At 36.3% G+C, this 24652-nt stretch overlaps 1 protein-coding gene and 1 pseudogene across 4 annotated transcripts in view; one reads left to right on the top strand and one right to left on the bottom strand.

The window, feature by feature from the left end:
* USP34 (ubiquitin specific peptidase 34) overlaps positions 1-24652 on the bottom strand; it is a 246799-nt gene that overhangs the window by 137945 nt on the left and 84202 nt on the right. For all 4 annotated transcript variants that reach the window (XM_014589224.2, XM_027773341.1, XM_027773342.1 and 1 more), the window contains 9 exons: positions 20683-20772; positions 17870-17965; positions 13556-13638; positions 9736-9890; positions 7950-8063; positions 5019-5118; positions 4725-4884; positions 1468-1594; positions 1221-1368 (listed from right to left, as the gene is read on the bottom strand). In XM_014589224.2, the coding sequence (XP_014444710.2) occupies positions 1221-1368; positions 1468-1594; positions 4725-4884; positions 5019-5118; positions 7950-8063; positions 9736-9890; positions 13556-13638; positions 17870-17965; positions 20683-20772 (1073 nt within the window). The remainder of the gene's footprint in view (positions 1-1220; positions 1369-1467; positions 1595-4724; positions 4885-5018; positions 5119-7949; positions 8064-9735; positions 9891-13555; positions 13639-17869; positions 17966-20682; positions 20773-24652) is intronic.
* LOC102480714 (cytochrome c oxidase subunit 7A2, mitochondrial pseudogene) lies at positions 6509-7083 on the top strand (annotated as a pseudogene).

The following is a 24652-nucleotide window of genomic DNA, read 5'->3' as shown; positions in this document are numbered from 1 at the left end:
TTATAAAAATACATAAGGAGCCTATTATTTCAGACCCTTAAATTATAAAAAGTAACAGCTTTCATCATGTTTATTTATCAAGCTCATATTTTAAGTGTTATGGAATGACATTAAAAATCCACCAGTGGAGTGCAGGTGGTGTGGCGGTTCACATGGCTGGGTCCTATATGGTCAACTGTGTGGTTTGAGTTCTGGACCCAGAGACTTGAAAATCATGCCAAGGGAGTATGTGTATGTGCTCAAAATCCTGAAAGGAAAATGGAGGAAAAGATACTGTGGCATGGCCATCCACTCTGAGGGGCGATTTCTTACTTTCTCTTTGTCTGTCTCTATATGTGCACTACTGCAAATTATAAAAGAAAAATAACCCACCAGTGGTAACAGTAATGATGGAATCAAATACATATTTTAGGCTTACTTAAAATTTTCCTGATATAATACTTTTTTGGGGGGGAAGACAGATGTACAGGTGAGATTTGATCTGAGGGTGTAATATTTTCATATACTCAGAAAAAACAAAATGAAATATCAAATAACCACCACAAAAACAGATTGAGTCAAATTAATGAATAGTATGTGAAAATTCAAATTTATCAATAATTTCTCGAATGGTTATCACATAAATTCCTAAAAGTTTTTTGATTATCATATCAAAAGTCTAAATTCAATATTTTGAGAAACATGAACAATGTTTGCAAATAATATCTGAAGCAAATTGGTTACCAAGTTCTTACCAAAGAATCAAAGGCATCAAGAGAATGGGAAAGAAGAGGAAAGGAAGCCATGAATACAGCTGATGGACCTTCAAAGTAAAGATTTAAACATGCTCCTATAGTTTCATTCTGTTCCCTCAAAGAAATTCATGCTGAAACAATCGCCAAAGCAACAATGTTGAGATGTGGAGTCTTTGGGATGTGTATAGGTTAACATGAATAGATTAATAATGTTACAAAGACGTTTGTTCCTTTTTGTCCTTGTGCCTTCTGGCATATGAGGATGTACATGTTCAAGGTGTCCCCTTGAAGCAGAGAAAAGTCCTCAGCACATGCTCATAATTGCATCTTGGATTTCCCAGCCTCTGGAACTGTGAGAAATAAATTCCTGTTCTTCATAAATAACCCAGTCTATAATATTCTGTTATAGAAGCATAAAATGAACTGAGATAGTTACTTACATAACATAATCTAGGAAAAAATGAAAATCAAAACTCTTGGACTTACCAGGAAACTCTCCCTTTCGGCTGCTTTGACCAAACTCCTGAAGCTGAGCTTGCTGATTTATTTGTTCTTTCTGCAAATTTTCATACCAATGAGTTACTTCAGCCCTAAGATCTGCTACCTGGTCACTAGGATACATTTCAATAGTCATCTGAAATATGAGATGCAACCAATTAAAAAATAAAGAAAAAACAGATTTTGAATTGGGAAACAGTAGCAATTTGGTAATTAAAATTAAGTAAGTAACTACCTTGTCAGGGAGTCCAGCTGGCTGGCACACCACCCGCAGTGGCAGAGACTGTTTGTCACTCAGAGCTTTCAGATGACTGCTAATACCAGTGCCTTCAATCTGCCACTGTCTCAGATGGTAGGCAAACCTAAAACACAACAGAACCACATACAGGAAGGGTACTATTTTAAACTAGCTTTAAACTATTTCAATGTTACAGAAATTTTAAAAATTTTACAAACTAGAGAAGTCCAGTTTAATCTATAGAACTAAATTTAAGTTTATAGTCATCATAAGTAATCAAACTTAAATGAATAAATATACCTAAGAGCTCCTAACAAAATAGTCTCCACAAAATTTCTGACAGAAAAAAAATCTCATTAAGAGCAGTTTTGAAAATGAGGGCAGAAAGGCCAGCAGGTGGCATGGTAGGTGGGATGCTGGACTCCCCCACATGGCTAACTGCAGTTCGGGTCCCGGACCTGGAGGCTTGCTTTTTCACTTTCCCTTTCTCTCTCTCTGTCATCAAATTAAAACATAATAATAAATGAAATAAAATAAATAATTCTTTTTAAAAAATGAGAGCAAGTAGGAGACGAAGTCAGAATTAAAAAAACAAAAACAAATTAATCCAATAAGATAGCAAGCTGTCATCTCTACATTAAAAAGAAGGAAAAGAAGGTATTATAAAATATTTTTGAGAGTAAGAAATATATTCTTGTAAATATGAAAGCCAGCCTACTCCAATCGGACAGTCCATTTCATGGCTGCTAAAATGGTCAAATGAATTACAAAGTCAAACATTTCAAAGTAAACAGTAACTAAGTATCACACTCTTCGAAAACATGTCAATTTTCTAACTTATTTTCAGTTGATGACAGGATCCAGGGTACCTGAATTTAGTTAAGAAAAAAATGATCAATGCCTAAAAGTAATCAGCAATTCTGAAATAGAAGGATGTAAAGTGAAAGAAAGAATGGATTTATCTTGTTTCCTAGCAATAATCCAATATCCAGATCCCACGACTAAGCAAGAGAGCAATTTAAAAACAATGCTTTCTGTTGTATATTTCAAGACCAGAGTTTCTCAACCTTGGCATTATTGACATTTTAAGTTCCATAATCCACTGTTAATGGGAGACAGCGGAAGAAGCTATCTCATGCACTGTGGGATGACTAGCAGTGTGTTTGGTCTCTACCCACCAAATTTTAGGAGTACCCCCCCCCAACCCCTCTCCCAATCTGTGATAGCCAAAATTGTCTCCAAACATTACCTACTGTCCCCTGGGAAACAAAATCACTTCCACTTGAGAACCACTGTTTAAGATTATAATCTTATCTCTTTTTTTTCTTAAATACATCATCTTTGTGTTTTTCCTTTATGAGAGAGAGGAAGAGAAAGAGGGAAAAGAAGAGAGACAGATTTTTGACAGATTCTTGCTGTTTCATGATCCTCCTGCCCCAGGTTCCCAATTAGCTAGGATTACAGATGCTCACAATTGCACATGGTATGTTCAAGATGGCCCAGGAATGAACCCCATACAGCTTTCCAGCTTCCTAGGTGGTGACACTACCTGTGTACCCCAGTGGTTGGGCCAATCTTAACTCTTTTAAAGAAGAAAAGCCTTTAAGATATTATTATTTACTCTCTTAATATAAAGAATATACAAACAGAAAATAATTACTTTATATTTTTAATCTACATATGTTAGGCAATTTTTAATTATTAGTAGCACTGAAACCATTAAGCACAATGACACAAGGTAAAAATTTACATAGAAATACCTAAGTGTGTAAACTACTGCTTTGTTTCCGAATATTCATTTTAATCTATTTACAAGTTTCACTATTAGTCACTCACAAAAGTGAGTATTTATATAAATTATTCAACACCAATAATAATCTTTAGTATAAAACAAAGACTATATAATTGACATTACAATAGATTTTTTTTTAAAGAATGAAAACAAAATCTGTACATCTGAGAAGAGATTTTAGACTTAAATTTCTTAAACTTATAAAAAGCATTATTGGGATCTCAGAAATTGATATATTTTAATACACTGGTAACACTGTACAAGAACTAAGAGTTTGAACCACTGGTCTTTTTTTGGTTTGGGTTTTGTTGTCCCTGCAACACAGAAAAAACTTCTGAAATAGGTACCATATCATTAATAGCAATTCTTTCCAACAGGAAGAGAGCAATTATAGGACTTTTGTTTTCTACATAACATTTTAGTGTAATATTTACATTTTATAATAAACATCTTGATTTTAAAAGACTGAATCAGACATATCAACACATTTGTTTGTGCTTTTATGTTTTAAAGCGGTAAAAGTTATAAGGCAGTATTCTAAAAACTCTTGAGTTCCATTACATATTCTTTAAAATTGCAATAAGCAATTTAATTAGATTTGCAATAAATTGCATCCATAATAAAAATAAAAAATTTCACAGTGCCTTTATGTTTCAAATCATGGAACCATGTTATAAGAAATGTGTAGAGTATCTTTATTATTCAATATTTCCTGGTATTTTAAATTAAATGTCAATAAATATTAATGACTTCAATATCAAACTAAGATCTGAAGTTGAAAGAAGTTATTAATTTTAACAATTTTCTTCAACACAGTTCTTAGTACTTTTACTCAGTTAATGATTTTTAGCAAACAGAATTTCTTAATTAAAACTATCTACTCACCTTTCATTTTAGTCGAAATATTCATAAATGTTAATTTGCTTTATTTCTGTATTACACAGGGTATGTCTAAATTAATTATACAGATATTCATTAACACAGAATTTTTTTGCATGTTTCCATGGTAAATGGAAATTCAAAATTAAAATACTGTCTCCTAGTCCAGGAAGAAAAAAAAACAGCAAATGAAACAAATGACTTGACTGAACTATGAGAGATTACTTGATGTTCTTGGTGAGAGTTTCAGTGAAACTTTTTTTTAACAGTGGTGTTCTGCCTTTTTAATCATAGCTAACACGTTCTTAGAAATGAAATTCTATCTAGAGATTCCTATTCATGCATATCTGCTCAGTCTCATGACTTTCAAAGCTTTGAAACATTTATCAGGACTTTATATTACCTATTCCATGGTGATCAGAACATATTCTTAATAAAAATTATTTTTATTACTACCTTTCAACTCTTGGTAAATTATGCTTTCTACCTGCCTCCAATAAAAACTTTTGTTAAGAATACTTTTGAAAATTTTAACAATAAAAAGACTAAAATTCATTCAAATAATGTGATATGAAAAGATTACCTTCTCCTAAATGCTTCCAGATGTGTCTTCAGCATAAGAAGTCCTCTTTCTATAACCATAAGGCTTGAGTGTGATTCCTGTTCAAGGCTGCTAGAAGCTATCATAAGACTCTCCATGCACTTACTAATAAATTCTTGTTCTTTCTCCAAACCCGTTTTACCTGAAAGTTAGATATTTATATATGTATATTTAATGTTACATTCTTATGTAAATATGCTGAAGGAAATAAACTACAGTTCAAAAAATATTTCACATAAAAAAATCAGCTACTAGACAATATTTCAAATCACTTACCATTAATATAATAGGAGTTAATATATTGGATAGCTGCTCGACTGACATCTCCCGATTGTGCTCTTAAAGCAATGCCCCAAAATTGGTCCATACCACACAGCTAAGGAAGAAAAACATAATGACATCCCCTAAATTTTACTCTTTGACAAATGATGAAACTGAACAGAAGACTGAAGTATCCGACTTAAAACTGTACAATACAGAAGATTTTTTACCTTATCTAGAGTATTAAAAAGGCAATACCTATTAAATAAAGTTATCAAATAATAGTAAAAAGTGATACAAGCCATGCAAATTTCCTCAGTTAATGAAACATATCTGTATTGGTTTTAGAAAAAAATGCTATTTATAAAGCAGATATGAAACACACACACACACACACACACACACACACAAACACAATGATGTTTAACACACAGTAGGAAAAACTGAAGTCCCAAAACATGCTATAAGCGAATAAAACCAAAACACAAATATTAATTAGCACACAAATGTTTCATTGCTTCCATTCAACTTAAAATTGATAAAGCTACGACTATGTTTTCAGAGAAAATTAAAATGACACACTAACCAAAGTTCTCATTCAAATTTATGATGTTAACTATGAAATGACAGAGTACGCTTTCACTAAAAGTACAGAAAAAGCAGGGAGAGAAAATGCTCAAAACTGGGCATGGTAAAGAATGATATCCTTCTAGTAGGTGAATGGAAAGTTTTAGTTTTAATGTCATCTACTGAAAAAACATATTACCTCATAATTTATTGCATGACAACTACTTTGGTAAATCAAATAGGTCTGAAATTACCAAAATGAAATTTAACAAAGTGATATTACAGTGAGAACTAGGGCAAAAAAATTAAAATGAAAACCTATTGGGACCAGCAGTTAGTGTAATGGCTATGTCGCTGGACTCCCATGTAGTCGACTGTGGTTCGAGTCCTGGACCTGGTGGCTTAAACTTACACAGGGCACATGCGTGTGCCCAAGATCCCAAGAAGAAAATGGAGGAGAAGGGATTGCGGCGTGGCCATCCCTGGGGGGTTATTTCTCGCTTTCTGTCTCTCTCTCTCTGTCTTTCTGGCGAGCAAACGCACCCTAGAGCAAAATCCTTTCTAATAAATAAATAAATAAATAAATGATAAAAAATATTCAAAGTAGAGAAGATAGGAAGACAACATGTAAGCATTCTAAATGCAATTAAAATTACTCTTAACCACATAAACAGCACTTTTTACTACCTTTCTCCTCCTAATAAAGCACCAACTTCTTTCAAAAAGTATGAAAACTATGGACACTAAACAAATCAAAGCTACTACTAACCCAATGAGGAAGATGTTCAAGTAACAGCCTACATTAAAAGAGTTCAGGAATAATACATCAACAACATGTAGCAGCAAACTAGGCTAACGTAACTCTAAGTCAAAGACAAGAATAGTGATTTGTGACATATTTCACTTAATGAGTCCATTCACATGCTTCATGGTCAGAGATGATTAAGATAGAGTCTACTCCAGAAGGGAAGGTGCCAAGAACTCTAAACTGTCCAAGGGCAAGTGTAGCAACAAAAATGGCATAAAAATCAGATTTGAGACAAATCAACCTTCTATTTGAAATAAACACTAGACTATATGATCTAGGAGCTTCTAGAAAACTAAAAGAATACTCAGATAATCTCTTCTTTTTAAATCAAGGAACGTGTAATAGGTTTCCACGAGCACAACAAAGGTTATCATTGGTAACAAAAGAAAAAAAAAAATCTCAGGTTCCTGCCGTTTGGTTGTTGCGGTTGGTGAGCAGAAGCTGAGACAAGATGCTGGAGCTCTTCAGATTACCCAGAGGACCATAAACACTGCTTCACGAAGACATTTTGAAAATAAAGTTCCAGAGAAACAAAAGCTGTTTCAGGAGGATAATGGAATTCCTGTGCATCTTAAGGGTGGAGTAGCTGATGCCCTCCTGTATAAAGCCACCATGGTTCTTACAGTTGGTGAGCAGCATATGCCATTTATCAGCTGGCTATGGCTTCATTTCCCAAAAAGCAGGACTGACTTTGGTCATCCCAGCCGTCCTTTCATTCAATTTCATTCAGCTCTCTACGGACCAGTAATATGATAAATAACTGAGCCCTCCTCTGGGGATCAATATTTATTGACTTGTACTAATTGCCATCAATAAAGCAGTCTTTACCATGAAAAAAAAAAATCACAAAATCTGCTTTAATAAAGTGTCTTCTTGAGACCAAAAGATAAAGCTTTTTAAACTTAAGAATAAAAGCTGGGACCAGCAGATGGTGTTATGATGGTTGTATCGCTGGACAACCACATGGTTGACTGAGGTTTGAGTCCTAGATCTGACGGTTTGAAACTCACGGCGGGCGCATATGTGTGCGTGTCCAAAACCCCAAAAAGAGAATGGAGAAGGGACTGTAGTGTGGTTATTCCCCCTTGAGGGTGATTTCTCACTTTTTGTTTCTCTGTCTCTTGGCGAGTACGTGTGTCCTATAGCAAAAATCTCCCTTTAAAAAAAGAAAAAAAGGGACCAGCAGTTAGCATAATGGCTATGTCGCTGGACTCCCATGCAGTCGACTACAGTTTGAGTCCTGGACCCAGTGGCTTAAACTCACGCCGGGTGCGTGTGCGTACCTGCCAAGATCCTGAGAGGAAACTGGAGGAGAAGGGATTGCGGAGTGGCCATCCTCCTCTCAGGAGTGATTTCTCGCTTTCTGTCTCTTTGTCTCTGTCTTTCAGGGGAGCGCACACACCCTATAGCAAAAATCTCTAAAAGAAAAAAAAAATCTTAAGAATAAAAGTCCATTTCATTCAGTAGATTTCATTCGAATGCTCTATAGAAAGATAATCTGGTTATCAACTATAATTTGACAAAAAAGAAAACCACAAGTTTACCTAATAATGACACATCTATATTCATACCTCAGAATTTGAACCACCATCATAGGCACTAGTAGCCAACCGAGCCAAGTTACAGAGATGCTGAAACAGGTTTAAGCCAGTCATGCTAATTGTTTCAGGTTTCAGCTGAGGCATCTTGGGGGGAAAAAAAAAGAAAAAAGATTTACGCTAGTTCAGTGTCATAATTAAGTTAACACATAAATTTAAGTTATGTGTTAAATTTAAGTTAATAAATCAATTTTACTGAGGACATAAAATATATCAGTTCTGATCAATGATAATTCACTGGTTTGCTGGGAAAGTCATGATGCATTTTTGCATAGAAAAACCCATCGTGACTTTCTCAGCAACCTAATAAACCACTAAAGTGGACAGCAATTAAATGAAAAATTTATTTAGGTCATAATTGAAATCCATCTAATATGTGTTTCAGTTTTTGAAATGTAAAATTAGAGGAGGTAAACAAAGATATTTGTATCACTCATTGTATAGCTATATCATACACATTTATGAATGTATGGCTACATGTACAAACTGTTAAATTCAGGGCTTGACATCAAAGCTATCTGAAGTTTTATTTGTAGCTCTGTCTTTGATATCATTATTAAGTGATTTAGTGTATATGTAAATAACACTCATTCATATATACCTAATATCACCAAAGATATAACATCAGAGGACACAGAAAGTCTGTACAAGCTCAAAAATAAGCACAAAATTGGGAACCAGCAGTTAGCGTAATGGCTATGTCACTGGACTCCCACGTAGACGACCGCGGTTCGCGTCCCGGACCCGGTGGCTTAGAACTCATGCCGGGCACGTGTGCGTGCGTGCCCAGGATCCTGAGAGGAGAATGGAGGAGAAGGGGCTGCGGGGTGACCATCCCCCATGGGGGGTGATTTCTCGCTTTCTGTCTCTATGTCTCTCTCTGTCTGGCGAGCGCACACGCCCTATAGCAAAAAAACTTCTCAAAAGGAAAAAAAAATAAGCATAAAATTAAGTGTACTGCATTTTCATTGACTTTCAAAATTCAAATAGGAATAGTCCACTTAAGAAAACTACCACATGAACTAACTGTGGCATCTGGTAAAGGGAAACAAAAAGAATTAGACACCTTTATCTCACAATGACACTTCCTAAAATGTCTTTCCAGGAATCTACAAACGAGGATCGCCTTGTTTTTTTCCCCAAAGATCAGAACCACGGGCAAAAATTTAAGTAAGAAGAATTACAGGATACAGTTCTCAACACTTGTTGGTGTAGATAACAGCCAGGAAGATTAGACTACAATGGTATTAATGATTTTTAAAAAACAAACACCAAAAATATCCTCCACCTAATTAGTGATGCCCTCAAGAGTTATTCTAGGGACCTGCAGGTGGTGTGGTGGTTACGCTGCTGGACTCCCACATGGTCGGCTGTGGTTAGAGTCCTGGACCTGGAGGCCTGCTTTCTCATGTTCCCCTTCTCACTTTCTCTGGTCAAATAAAAAAAAAATGACTACTAAATAAAATAATTCTTTAAAAAAAGTTATTCTAAAAATTCTTTAAGTACTTTAGTCAATGAATAGAACATTTCTGTAAATATCAATATAAACTAAGAATTTATTTAAATGTATACGATGTAAAGAACAAAATTATAGGAAAACCTGCGTAGCAAAAAAGTATATAAGGACTGCTATAACTAGTATATTATCTTTTTAAAATAAACTATGTCAAAAAGAAAAAACTGAACACTAGAGAGTTCATATTCTAAGGATAAAGAAGGAATATAGAAAAACAATACAACTAATAGAAAATAAAATTACCTTCTCCAAGAAAAGATGTTTGTAGGTTTCCATTCCCATAGCATGTTGATCTTTACTTCGAACTTGATTTAAAAACCAATGGAGTGCATCATCGTAACACTCAGTATCTTCTACCAAACAATGCCATAAAATGTCGACTTGCTCTAAACTTAACCCTAGATAAAGATCATAAATTTTAGATTTTACTGACCACAAAAAAGTCACATCATCTCTTAGAGGGGTTTGTGTGTATATATGCATGTGCACAATTTGTTTACTTGTATAAAGTATGTACAAAATAGTTATTATCTCAATAGTTGTTTCTTATGCCTGACTATTTGAAAAATTTTGAATGAACAAATTATATATAAACAAACAATGTTTTGGCCCCAGTCCAATGTTCTAGAAACTTCAACATAACCAGAAATACAAAGTGATATCATAGCATTTTAAAAAAGTTTTATAAGAATTTGACATTTGTTTTCAAAATGTAAATACAATCCTCTTACAAATGAACAAAAACCCCACACAACTAAGTATTCTAGGAGAGTTATTTACTTGGTCTAAAAAACCCATCAACCTAAAATATAAAAATATTATAATATTACAGTAAAAATCAGCAGGGCAGGTAATCCTAAACATTGAGGAATCACTTTTGTTTTAAGAGAGATTTTTGGTATAGGGCACATATGCTCGTGAAACAAAGACAGAGAGAGAGATTGTGAGAAACCACTCCCTGGGGAGGTGGCTACACTGCAATCCCTTCTCCTCCATTTTCCTCTCAGGATTTTGGGCATGTGTGTATATGGCCTGGTGTGAGTTTTTTAAGCCACTAGGTCTGGGTCATGAACCGCAGTCAACTATGTGGGAACCCAGAGATGTAACCATTATGACATTTGCTCGTCCTTCAGGAATCACTTTTAAAGTATTAGGATTATAAATGGAACTGATAGCACATTCAACATTAATTTTAACATGGAGATATATGACAAGTATTAATTTTGTAAACTATGAAAAAATGATCCTTATAAAGCAAAAAGAAGGAAACTGACTGTCTAAAGCAGACAGTCAACACGTTAGAGAATACAATTAGCTAGGAACCAAAATAAAGAAACGACATTCTCTATGGCATTTTGATCCAAGTATTAAAAGATTTCCAAGTGTGGCAGAAGAAAGACACATAAAGACAAAAAGATGGCATTACAGGCAATCATAAATCTGAATATAAATAAATGAGACAAACACAGAACAAATGCATCACAGGAATATTTTTCTGTAAGTTTTTAGTTTTTATATAATTCTTGACAGAGAGTGCATGTGTGAAGGGCGTGGACATAGGAGGTCCAGGAACACCCATGACAAGGTCTCATCATACCACAATCCCCTTTCCCCAGACCTCCAGCTCATGGGGATCTTGCCCAGCATGTTTGCAAGCCAACCTGCGAATCCAAACCTGTGGTTATGCATGTGACTTCCATGACTGCAGTTCAATTGCTACTGAGTATGCCACTAGGCTGGACCCATAATAGTTATTTTGGAAATATACTTAAAGGATTCCATAACCTTCAGCAACTCCCCAGAGTCAGAAGGGGAATAAAAGTAAGGTAGAATACTAGACACATCTATCTTCCTTAAGGAGTAGATTAAGAAGAGTTTAGAATATGGAAAAATACCTCAGAAAATATTCAATTAGTGAACACTGTGTAAAGTGTTTCATCATAAAAAAGTATCTCATTAGTTCATTCACAGAAACACTGTATAAATTATATGTCCTAAGAATAATCTGTGTCCCTAGAACCAATATAAACTAGAAACACCTTTAATGTGTTAAGTAATTAACACACTAAGAAGAACATTATGTAATTAAGAAGAGCAAGATAAATAAATAAAATAGACAAAAGTCCTCAAAACAAAATATCCAGGTTAATTTTAGCGATCTACATAATAAACAGAAGTTTATTCATAACTTACTGAATCAACTAACCACATTCATTAGGAAATGTAAAATAAGCTGTTACTGTTCCAATTTTTTTTAAAATTTGATATCAATATACTGAAAATCAGTATTAATATATTGGATGAAACTGCATGTAACTTTAGGATAACCATATTATAGATGACAGTAACTGTGCCAATAAGAGAAGTAAAACTATAATGTGGGATAAATGAAGTTTTTTATTTGCCTATATCTGGACAACATTATTGCAAACCCAAAAACAAAGAACTTAAATACTGTGTGAAACAAACATGAAACTTAATGGTTGTGTGAGATTATTTATGCTGATCATATTGTTTTGATTTGACTTCTTGTATAAGATTGATATTGTTGTATTTTATATTATTTATTTCTTGGATATTATCAGTCATATTGGCTATAATTAATGACCTAATGACAAAAATTTCCTTTAAAAAACAGGAAGCATGGGCTGGCCCTGCAATGCGGAGTGTACAGAGGCCATATGGCCAAGCAGGGTTCAAGTCCTGGCCCAAGCGGCAGTTTATGCACTCTTGATCCTGACAGGCTGAAGAAACCAAGGGAAAAGGAATGCACCATGACCAGGTCCTACTGGTGTTCACTTCTGCTGTCTCATGCACGCACCATATGGCAAAATGAACCCAAAAACCAAAAACAAAACAGGTGGCTTACTTGAACATTTTTATTCCATGGGAGAAAGGCTCTTTCTCTCACACTTGTGCACACACACAAACCACAGTCAGGCATCTCTAAAACATGGTCTTCATGCTGTGATCACCCCTAGCTTCACCCAGCTAGAGACACAGGCACAGGCACATGAGCCCAGGTTACACAGAGAACTTGGGACCCTTGCATGCAGCTTCCCCCTCGCAAAGTTGTGTCAGCAGCGTGCCATGTGGCTGACTGGCAGCTTACTTTTGAAATCTATTGATATCACAATTACTGTGACATTTGTTATGAACAGTTTGATACGACAGAGTCAGGACAACACCTCTCAGGTTCACCAGACTACCCGTGAAACTAAGTAATTTTGAAAAGATTAGCTCTAATAATAATACATAAACAATGGCTGTTTTAACTAAAGTGATGGCAAGATTCTATAATCAAAGGTAATAAAAGCAGCAGTCACCCTCAAGTGGTATACTCTCCTATCTCAAATATTTTGTTCATTCTCTTTGTGTTCACTGAGAAACCAGCACTGAGAAACTGAAGGGGGAAATAGAGTATTTCAGGATGATATTCACATTTCCATATATACTGAGAGGATATATTCAATATTTGGGAGCTTGAAAACATAATACTTTAAAATAGAGAAAATATTTTCAACACTCTAATTGCAGTCATAAACCTGGATAGAAACACCAATGGTAATGGACATATTCAAAAATCTTAAGCCAAAGATTTTAAAAGTATGCATTATAAAAGATCTTACTAAAACAAAACTAAAAAAAAAAAAATTATTTAAAATGTAAAAAGAAATCTCAATTGTTTTAATAAAGTGTCTAACCATGAACATAATTTAGAAATATACTGAGCCAGCCACAGGGCCAGGTGGTGAAGGCAGCAAGGTTCCACATAGCCAACTTCGTGATTCAAGTCCCAGACCCAGTGGTTGAAAAACATGCCAGGAGTGTGTACTGCCCCAAATCCCAAAAATGGAGGCAAAGGGACTGTAGCATGGCCATCCCCCTAAAGGGTGATTTATCTCTCTCTCTGGCATATGTACACATCCTATAGCAAAACTTAAAATTCATGAGTAAATAAATAAATGTATTCAGAATAAACACCACATCAAGGGTCTAGTAAATTTAACGAGCCTTTTTAATGTTAAAACAGATTTTAAAATATACTAACTAAAAAACTTACTGAAATGATCAGGTGATCCCAGAGTTGAAAATACACACGTCAAGAACTGAAGTCGAACTTGAACTTCGGCACTATGGCTGTACCTGTAATTGAAAAGACATTTAAATCAGTAAATAAAATATGCTATTTCTTAACTATTCTTGAACATTTTCTAGTCTGAACCAAAAGTAATGACAAAGAAATAGATTTCATTTTATTAATTCATAATAATTACTTTAATTACATAACTTCATATAACAATGTTCATAAAGTTGTTATATATAAAATTTATGCTAATAAATTATGAAAATTTCCAAACTATAACAAAATTTACTTTCAAATTAAATAATGAGAAAGTACATACGAATTCAACATTGGGGCAAGATAAATTATGAAGCCATTTAATAATTATTTAAAACGGGAAAGCAGCAGTTAGCGTAATGGCTATGTCGCTGGACTCCCACATAGTCAACCGCAGTTTGGGATCTGGACCCATTTGCTTAAAACTCACGCCGGGCGCGTGTGCGTGTGTGCCCAAGATCCTGAGAGGAGAATGGAGAAGGGATTGCGGAGTGACCAGCCCCCTTGGGGGCTGATTTCTCGCTTTCTGTCTCTATGTCTCTGTCTGTCTGGCGAGTGCACGCGCCCTATAGTGAAAACCTCTCAAAAAAAAAAAATTTAAAATGCATGTGAGTTAGAATACTTAAATAGTAAACTATGTATCTCTAGACATTACATTTTTTCATATATCATTGTTCCTACAGTGATATTATATTCCTTAAACAAGTAACACTAACAGGGACTAGCCCTATAGACTAATAGTTAAGGAAGCTGAAGAGTCCTAGCACAGGCAGTTTGAAAGATACACTGAGTATGTTGAGTCTATGTGCACTGTCTCGACAATATGGAGAGATGAAGAAGGCACTGCAGCATGAACACACCTCACTGGGGAGTGCTTTCTCCCTCTCCTTATCTCTGCCTGCCTCCCTCCCTCTCTCTCTCTCTTTGGAGAGTTCACATGCCCTCTGGCAAATTAACAAAAGAAGAAAACGCTTTCATCCTGCTTATAACTGTAATTTAATCACTCTAGAAAGCTTTGAAAGTACTGATATAAATATTTAAAAGACAAACATTTTTAATACCAGTATTAAAATTTTGGTATATATAATTCTAAGTTTGCATATCAGGATTCATTAGCATGTTGAAAAATATCTGTGAAATGAAAACTTTCTCGTTCTCGAAAGAACCTGAACACTCTGTTAATGAGACTAAACTAATCAAGAGTTCTTATCTTTATGTTACAGGTCAAAAGGCAGGTTATGTGAATTAGCTCAGTGATGTGCTATCAAGTTAAACTAAATGCATGTGAAAGATGATGAGTTGGATTCCCTGGTCAACTTGTACATAGCAGCTTTCATGCCCAGGATCCTGGCAAGCTGCGAAGGTGGGAGGCAGACTGTGGCTGTCGAGGCTGTGCATCTCTTCCTCACTTACACTCTGATGAAAACAAACTCTATCCTTTCAGGATTTGCGGTTCACATGTACAGGCACTCAGCTTGCTTTTCATGGGGCCGGATTCAAACCGGTTCATCAGGTAGGATCTGGTTCCCTTAACGATTTTGTGGAATAGATCCAGGGACAGATCCAGTATTTTCTTTTTTATGCAGTGAAGGATCTAAACAGAGGTAAGGGACAAAATCTTGTTTGTCTGATACCATATATTTTATGCTGTCCAGAAAGTCATGATACATTTTTCCATAGCAAAACGTAGAAAAATACATTGTGACTTTCCTGGTAACCTAATAGTTTGTTTTAGCTAGGTAACTACAATTTATTTTGGGTCATAAGGAAAGTCATGATGTATTTTTGTATAGCAAAACAGAAAATACATCATGACTTTCCCAATGGCCTAACAGATTAATCTATTATGTGCCTCATACAATTCACCACATCATTTCATTTAACTCTTGCAAAAACTGATCAGGCAAGTAACTGGATGAGGAAGGTAAATAATTAAGGCTGGTTGTCAAGATAAAAGCAGTGTTTGTGGGAATGTCAATCTGTGAAAAGACATGGGATATACCTTTTTAAAAATATTTAAGTTTATATATTAGTATTGTTAATTTGTTATAGAGCACATGTGTTCACCAAAGAGAGAAAGAGGGAAAGTGAGAAAGCTAACAGCCAGGTCTGGGACTGTGGTTGACCATGTAGGAGCCCTGAGTCTTAACCACTATGCCACCTGCTGGCCTGGGGATATACCTTTAATACCTATTTTAGTATCAGCATAAAGTAGGATGGTCCTATAATGCGGCACTTAAGAATAAATTATAGATCTGGTTAGGTCTAGATCCCAGCTCTACTCTTTTATTAAATGTGTAAACTTGGGTAAGTTATTGATCATCTCATAGCTTCACTGTTCTTATTTATAGAATGAAACTATCTACCTCAAATGAATTTTTTTTTTAAAGAGGTTTTTGCCTTAGGGCTTGTGCACTTGCGGGGAAAGGGGGGGCGAGGGGGGGGGGAACAGGACCAGCTGGGAGAGGAAGGGGACAACAGTGAGAGGGAAAGTGAGAAATCACCCCCCCAGGGGAGGATGGCCCCGCTGCAATCTCTTCTTCTTCATTCTCCTCCTGGGGTCTTGGGCACGCATGCAAATGTGCCCAGCATGATCGGACACTTGAACCACGCTGTCGGCCACATGGGAGTCCAATGACGACATAACCATTACACCATCTACTGGCCAAGGACTAGTATATATCTTAAAGAAGTTAATATTTAAGTGGTATTTGGTGCATTGCAAGTAACAATGAAAACTAGATTTTTTAAAAAATCATCATTGTTCATGTTTGGAAATAAAAAGAGTACAAAGAAGGCCCAAGTCTCCATGTTTTAGGTGACTGGGAAAATGGTAGTTCCCCAAAGGACACAGTAAAATCTGAAGACACAGATTTGTCAGGGGAAACAAGTGACTTCATTTTTTTTAAAGTAAATATAGCTTAAAGGTCTATGACTTTTCTGAACACTTTTGAACAGTCTGCTCAATTTCCACCTACGTGGAAGGTTTTCTCTGCGGAGATTTTCTCAATCAACGGTATAACTCTTACTGACTGACATGCTTGTCGAACTTGTTTCCTTGACTTGGACCTTCACACCAACTGCCTCAACAGCATAAACCCCAGATGTTTTACATGTATCTCCTCTTTTAAGAAGCTTTAAACCTTATCTACATCACTACTGATGGATTTCCAAATTCTTATTCCAAGTTACTTAAATATATCCAATAAAACAGTTTTTGATAAATATGAAATAATCATGTCACCACTTTTTAGACTTTTCACACGCCCTAAACTTTCTAATACTATTATACAATTACAGAAACAAAGGAAAATATTTGGGAATCAGCAGTTAGTGTAATGGCTATGTCGCTGGACTCCCACGTAGTCGACTGCAGTTCGCATCCCGGACCCGGTGGCTTAAAACTCACGCCGGGCGCGTGTGCGTGTGTGCCCAAGATCCTGAGAGGAGAATAGAGGCGAAGGGACTGCGGCATGACCATCCCTCCGGGGGGTGATTTCTTGCTTTCTGTCTCTATGTCTCTCTCTGTCTGTCTGGTGAGCGCACGCGCCCTATAGCGAAAACCTCTACAAAAAAAAAGAAAGGAAAATATTTTAAATTAACTATGGCTAAATATTTTCTGGAAGTGAAATATTTACTAATTTTAGTATAAATGCTTTAATATATTAAAATACAGATATCAATTATTTCTGAAAAATTATTTTGATTCCTAAGAAAATGCAAAAATCTGATAATAAAGGTTATTTGATACCCGAAAGTTATATAAGCTACATTTCCCTAAGACCAAGAATTATAAGAGTAAATTCACAAAAAACTTTCAACTTAAAAAATTCTATCAGCCTCTTTCTTACAATTGATTTTTTTCTTTTTTTCCCTTTTCTCCTACAAATTTTTTTTTTACCAAGTTTATTCATTTCTTTCATGACTGAGAGAATGAGAAAGATTAAGAGAGGCACCCTTAAAGGTTCTTGGGCACATTCTTCCTCCAGTCTTCCGACCCAGCGAGGGCCCCATGACACAGGTACGAGCCCAGAGTACAAGCTGACCAGGGAACAGACCTTGATGTTCCATACTGTTCCAGCAAGGCAGAACAGTGCGCCAACTCTGTGCCATCATAGTAGGGCCTCCCTTATTACTTTATACAAATAAAATTGTGTTATAGTTATTTACAATATATAAAAAAGAAGTAGGAAGAACAATGGAAATTTCTTTTTCAAAAGAAAGACATATTTAACTTGATTGAAAGGTACTTACAATGCATGTTTTTGTCTTCCTTCTCTTACAGCTTGAATGTAGTACACCAAGTTATCAAAGAAAAGCTTCATCATGTTCAGTTCTTTTTCTGCCCACCTGGCCCAAGTGAAGGATAAAGTAATTTTAAAAGATGTAGGATAAAAAAAAAAAAAAAATCTATGCTAGAAAGAACAAAATGTAATACAAATCTTCAACTGTAAAATGTTTAAATTATCAAAAATTTACTAGATTTATTTACAACTGAATAGTGAAAAGATAAAAACATTGCTCCTTAATTTTCATGAATTAGAAGTATCATTATTGGGGTCAGCAGCTGGTGGTAGTGGTTAAGGTGCTGGACTCCCACATGGTCAACCTCAGTTTGAGTCCCGGACTTGGCACCTTGAAACTCACACTGGGTGCACTTGGGTGCATGCCCACAATCCCAAGAGGAGAACGCAGGAGAAGGGACTATGGTGTGGGCATCCCCTTTCGAGGTAATTTCTCGCTGTCTCTCTCTGTCTTGCCAGTGAACACACATGCCCTATAAAAAAAAAAATCTCTCAAAAATAAAGAAATAAAAGGTATTACTACTGTTTTATAATCTCAAAATAACCAATCCTCGTGAATGGTATAAAACACCAGAAGAGGGATCAGCAGATGGCAAAATGGTTACATTTTTGTGGGGGTCGCTGGACTGCCACATAGTCGACTGTGGTTGAGTCCCAGACCTGGTAGCTTCAAACTCATGCTGAGTGCAAGTGTGTGTGTGCCCAAAACTTCCAGAGTGGAATGAAGACAGTGCGGTGTCGCCATCCCCCCACCATGAGGAAGAGAGGGGGATGATATCTCATTTTCTGTCTCTATCTCACCAGTGAGTGCATGTGCCCTATAGCAAAAATCTCTCTCAAAAAACAACAAAAAACAGCAGGCAGAGTTCTATTATGACTGACTAATAAGAATTAGTATTATGTATCTCTTATTATATCATTCCATATAAAGATGGACTTTGTGCCTTTTTTAATTAGCAATGTTTTAGCAGAATGCCTAGCATGTGAGAAACATACAAAATCAATGTATTGAATGAATCTTTTTTGTTAATAATTAGCTTAATATTTTAAAAATTGCTTTAATAAATACCTAAGCATTAAATTCTCAAATTACCTAAAAAATTAGGATAAAAACAGTAATACTATATAATAAATATATGAGATCCCAGGGTCCATAACTTTCATAATTAATACCCATTTCACATTTAATGTTTCCTGAAATTCCAGTGTCTCTAGAATTTCTCCAAGAGTTTATTTAGAATAAAGTAACACATTTTCTTAAATTAGTAAATTATTTGTGGTGGCCAACTTTCTCTATTTATCAACAGAAATTGTGATCAATTTCATATCTAAGTATTACCCCTGAAAGAAATTTTTTAACTCCATCCATTACTCTAGTTCTCTAAATGTAAATAAGTAAGAGAGTGGGGTCAAGATTATCCCTATCATGACTTTACATTTAGTATCAATTGCCAATAATGAGAAAAATCAGGGCCAGCAGGTGGCATGGAGATTAAGGTGCTGGATTTCACATGAACAACTCCACGTTTCTAGTCCCAGACCAGCAGCTTGAAAAACTCAGCAGGTGTATGTGCATACATGCCTAAGAGGAGAATGGTGGTGAAGACATGGTGGTGTGGCCATCCTTTCTGGGGAGGTAAGTTTTTACTTTCCCTCTCTCTCTCTCCTCCTCCTCTCTCTCTCTCACTAGTAAACATACGTACCTTATAGAAAAACTTTAAAAAACTTTAAAAGGCGCCGGCAGGTGGCATGGTGGTTAAGGGCACTGGATTCCCACATGGCCGACTATGGTTCAAGTCCTGGACCTGGTGGCTTGCTTTCTCACTCTCTCTCCCTCTCTCTCTCTCACTCTGTCCCTCTCTGGTCAAAATGAAATAAACAAATGAATAAATAATAATTAAAAAGTTAAATAAAATAATTATTAATTTAAAAAAAGAAAAACTTTAAAAATAAAAGAAATATATTTTTTTAAAAAAGAAAAAAATTAGAGGAATCCAGAAGTGTTTTAGTAAGGATGTTCTTCAGGAGTCCTCCACCACATATACTAAAAATTTCAACTTGAGCCCACAGAGAGCAGAGGAGGGAAAGGTGGTGGCAGCAGGAGCAACTGCCTGCGACGCTGCCCCATAGATCTCCTCGCCTCCACCAGCCCCAGACTCTGGCCCGGTGAGGTGATGGCCAAGGTGTAGGTGCAAACATAGCGGTTCAAGATCAGCTTTGAGTGTAATAAAGCCCTGGGTGGACAATGAGACTGGGCCTGTGCAGAGACCCCCTACCACTGAGGTGATTCCAACCTCCTTGTGGAAAACAACCCCTCAGGGCTCAATCTCCCAGTGAAACCTCTTCATCCCACCTCCACCAACTCCAATCTCCCTATTTACCTCCTCCCGGTGGAGACTACCCCCCAACACGTGCTTATTCCTGTTTCTCCTGGAGACCTCACCCCCACTTTCTTCCTCCTATGGGTCACCCTAAGTATCCCAGTTCATATGTGTAAAAAAAAAATTGTTTCCTCCCTAAAATTAGATGATAAATTGTTATAACATTGTTATCAAACTATAAAAAACAGTCACTTTTCCTACTGATTAGGATATAATCTCCACCTGGCTAAGTGGCAGAGAAACCTAAAAAACATTTAAACCACATGAAACTCCTATTTTCCTGATGCAAAGTAAAAGCTGGTAAATTATTTAAAATCTTGACCGATAGCTACACTTTGAAAAAGTAATCTTAAAATAAGTACTTTTTCTTATATTTACTTACATCGTAATCCAATGTGTATCATAACTGCTCCCAAACTGCTGAAAGGTACCGAATAGTTTTGGAAGAAGACGAAGTGAAATTACTACTGATCTGAAATAGCAACAACAGAAACTTATGGAATAAAATTATTCTAACAATTATCAGTGATTTTAACTTTTAACAGAAATTTAGCTATTTAAAATTTTAAATGCAGAAGAATAAACTTTAAATATGATTTCCTTACATAAACTTTACGTAACATTGTTTTTCCTAAAGTATAAATTCATTTATATATTATATTAGGGTAAGACATCCAGCTTTTTCTTTTTTTTTTTTTTTTTTGGAGAGATTTTCACTGTAGGGCGCATGCGCTCACCAGACAGACAGAGAGAGACTTTGATTCAGAATTCAAGAAATCACCCCCCAGGGGGGATGGTCACGCCACAATCCCTTCTCCTCCATTCTCCTCTTGGGATCTTGGGCACGCACACACACACGCACCCGGTGTGAATTTTAAGCCACCGGGTCCCGGACGCGAACCGCAGTCGACTACGTGGGAGTCCAGCGACATAGCCATTACGCTAACTGCTGGTTCCAAGACATCCAGCTTTTTAAATCCAATCCAAGACTTAAAACACAATATAAATATTTGGGTATAAAAAGAAAGTAAAAAGCATTTAAAGATAATTGTTTCTCAAGAAAGTATTCATTCTCTTCTTTTTTATGAGAGAGAGGCAGAGGGCATTTTGTGAAATGTTTTAACATCACAATCCTTCCTGCCCCTGCCTCACACCCAGCCAGGACAACAGGTGTGCACACTGTACCCGGCCTGCTCAGGCTCAGCTAAGAACTGAACGAAGGCCTCCCATGCAGCCTCAGTCATCATACACAGTGCCCTACAACCTGTGCTAATGAGGATGGGCCTCAGGATAAACGAGGTACTACTACTACTTTCTTTCTAGTTCTCAATATGATGTGTATTTGAGGTAAGAATCACTTCCTGATGAGCCCTATTATCGGTGGGTGCCAGATCTCACATGACCCACCTTGTGGTTCAAGTCCTGGCCCCGGCATGTCTATGTATGCTCAAAACTCCCAAGAAGGGAGAAATGGAGGAGAAGAGATTACAGTATGACCACATCCCACTGGAGGTGCTTTTTCTCTCTCCCTCTGTTTCTCTGGTAAGCCCATGCTCCCTTTAGTAATAATTTAAAAAATAAAACAAGAGAATCCACCCTAAAAATGTTCAGTTGAAAACTTCATTAATTACAACTGGATATGTTGCTTGTTTTAAAGGCAGAAAGTATCGCTATACTCCATATACTGTCATATACAGCTAATGTCATTCAAAGTAACATCACTATACTACAGCAGTGCTCTGAGGAACAAAGTCTGAAGGCAAAAGTAACTTTGATTTGACATGTATATTTACTAAATATCTAATAAGCCTTTAAATAATGATGATTAGAGATCATGGACAAATGAAGAACATTTCAACTTCAAGTAATTTATGGGTGGGCAAATCAATGTTTACTTAAAAAAAAAATTCCACACTGACAGTTTTCCATATGGATTTTTCCTTTTGTCTCTTTTTGATTCCTTACTCATAAAGGAAACGTGTGTTAATTGTGGCAAGATCACAAAATTCAAAATCACAAATAAAAGAAGAAAAGAATATTTCAATACTCCCAAAAATAACCATGTTTTAGATATTCCATTGACTTACTTTTTGTAATATTGTTTTAACAGATGGGTCTGTTAGAATAATATACCCATACATTTAAATTTTAAAAACAGGACTCTTAATGGCTGCATGATAGTTCATTTATCACGTGATTTTTATGTTTTAAAAAAAAATGTATTGGGACCAGCAGATGGTATAATGGTTGTATCCCTGGACTCCCACGTAGTCAAATATGGAGTCCCAGACCCAACAGCTTAAAACTCATACTAGGTACATGTGTATGCACGCCCAAAGTCCCAAGAGGGGAATGGAGAAGAAGGGATGGTGGCATGGCCACCTCCCCTGGTAGGTGATTTCTTGCCTCCTGTCTCTCTGTCTCTCCAGCAATTGCATGCACCCTGTAGCAAAAAATCTCTCTAAAAAATTATTTTAATTAAAATGTAATGTTAATACATACAAAAATGTGTAAAAATCTAAGTGGACAGCTCAAAATTTTAAAGTAAACACATCTGTGAAACCAGAACCCAGATCAAAATATAAAATCAGTGACCAGCAGTCAGTTGGTGTAATGGCTACACCGTTTGACTCCCATGTAGTCGACTATGGTTCAAGTCCTAGACCCCGGGGGCTTAAATTCACACTGGGTGCATGTGCATGTGTGCCCAAGATCCAGAGAGGAGAAAGAAGGAGAAGGGATTGTGGCGTGGCCATCCCCCCGAGGGGTGATTTATCACACACACACACACACACGTGTGTGTGTGTGTGTGTGTGTAAACCAGTCAATCAACCATACCAGCATCTCAGAAGTCTCCATTGTGTCATCTTCCAATCACTAATAACCCATTATCCTGACTACTATATACATGATTTCATCTGTTTTAAATATGACAGAAATTGAATAATGGTGACACATTCTTTTGTGTCTGGATTCTTTCACTCAACTTTGTTAGACTCACTCACATGAATCCATCAAATTGTAGTTGATTCACTGTTATTACTATTTAGTGTTTCATTCTATTAATAGTCTATAGTGACTATTCTACATTTTTGGCATCTGTATAGCTATACAAAGAATATTTAGTTATTCTGAATAGTGCTATTATTCTTTTCTGATGTCAGAGGGCACATACACACACAAGGGGTCAGGGAGAAAGCACCCCCAACAAAGCCTGGTAACATAACAAATCTTTTTTCTCTAATTGTCTATACTGCTGGGATTTACACCCAGAGTGAAGCCACCAAGGCCAAGCGTCAAACCTCAGTTTACCAGATGGGCTCTGACTTCCACAGTGCAGCACTTAACCACAGGTGGCATCATAGAGCAAGCCCTATGAACATTCTTGAATGTGTCTTTTAGTGACCATATGGATCTATTTCTATTAGGCACATGCTTAGAAACAGAACTGCTGGGTCACAGGTTATGCAAATATATACATAGTAAATATATTAGGTCATCAGAAAAGTCATGTCATATTATTCTATGCAAAAATCTGTCATGATTTCCCCGAGGACCCAATAAATTAATAAAAATGCTTCAAAAGATCATTTGGTGTTCTCAAAAAGACTTACAAAAGAAAATTAACAGGGACCAGCAGATGGCATAATGGTTACTTTGCTGGACTCCCATGTAGTTAACCATGGTTCTAGTCCTGGATCCAGTGACTTAAAAAAAAACTCACGCCTGGCATGTGTTCAGTGCATGCCCCAAATCCTGAAGGGTGACTAGAGAAGGGATTGCAATGTGGTTATCCCCCCCCCCACCCCTGCCAGAAGGGTATAATTTCTCTCTGGGGAGTGCACAAGCCCTATAACAAAATCTCTTAAAAAAAGAAAATCAACGTATTACAAGTCGATACTACTAAACCTATGTAAATAATGGTTTAACATACAGCCATTCAATATATCTTTTTAAAGTATAATTAAGTGAGCAGTTGGTCCACTAATAGTGTTACATTAATGGATTCTTATACCTTCACATATAAGCAATTTTTCTGTGTTAAAATGACAGAACCCAAAGTAGAAAATAAAATAATAAACATACTTTTTTTTTTCTAGAATACACATGTTCACAAGGGAGAATAAGAAGAAGAGAAAGGGAGAAATCATCTCCCTCCTACTCCCAGCAGGGACGGCCATGCCACAATCCCTTCTACTCCCTTTTCCTCTTCAGATTTTGGGCATGCACACACATGCACCCAGCGTAATTTTCAAGCTACTGGGTCTGAGACTTGAAAAATGGTCAGCTATGTGAGCTCCAGCTGTCTTAACCACCATGCAACCAGCTGGTTCATGCACATACTTTTTCTA

This window comes from Tupaia chinensis, unplaced genomic scaffold (assembly GCF_000334495.1).
Source record: "Tupaia chinensis unplaced genomic scaffold, TupChi_1.0 Scaffold000341_1, whole genome shotgun sequence".
Taxonomy (NCBI): domain Eukaryota; kingdom Metazoa; phylum Chordata; class Mammalia; order Scandentia; family Tupaiidae; genus Tupaia; species Tupaia belangeri.
Note: the sequence above shows the minus strand (reverse complement) of the source record. Positions and strands in the feature narration are given on the sequence as shown.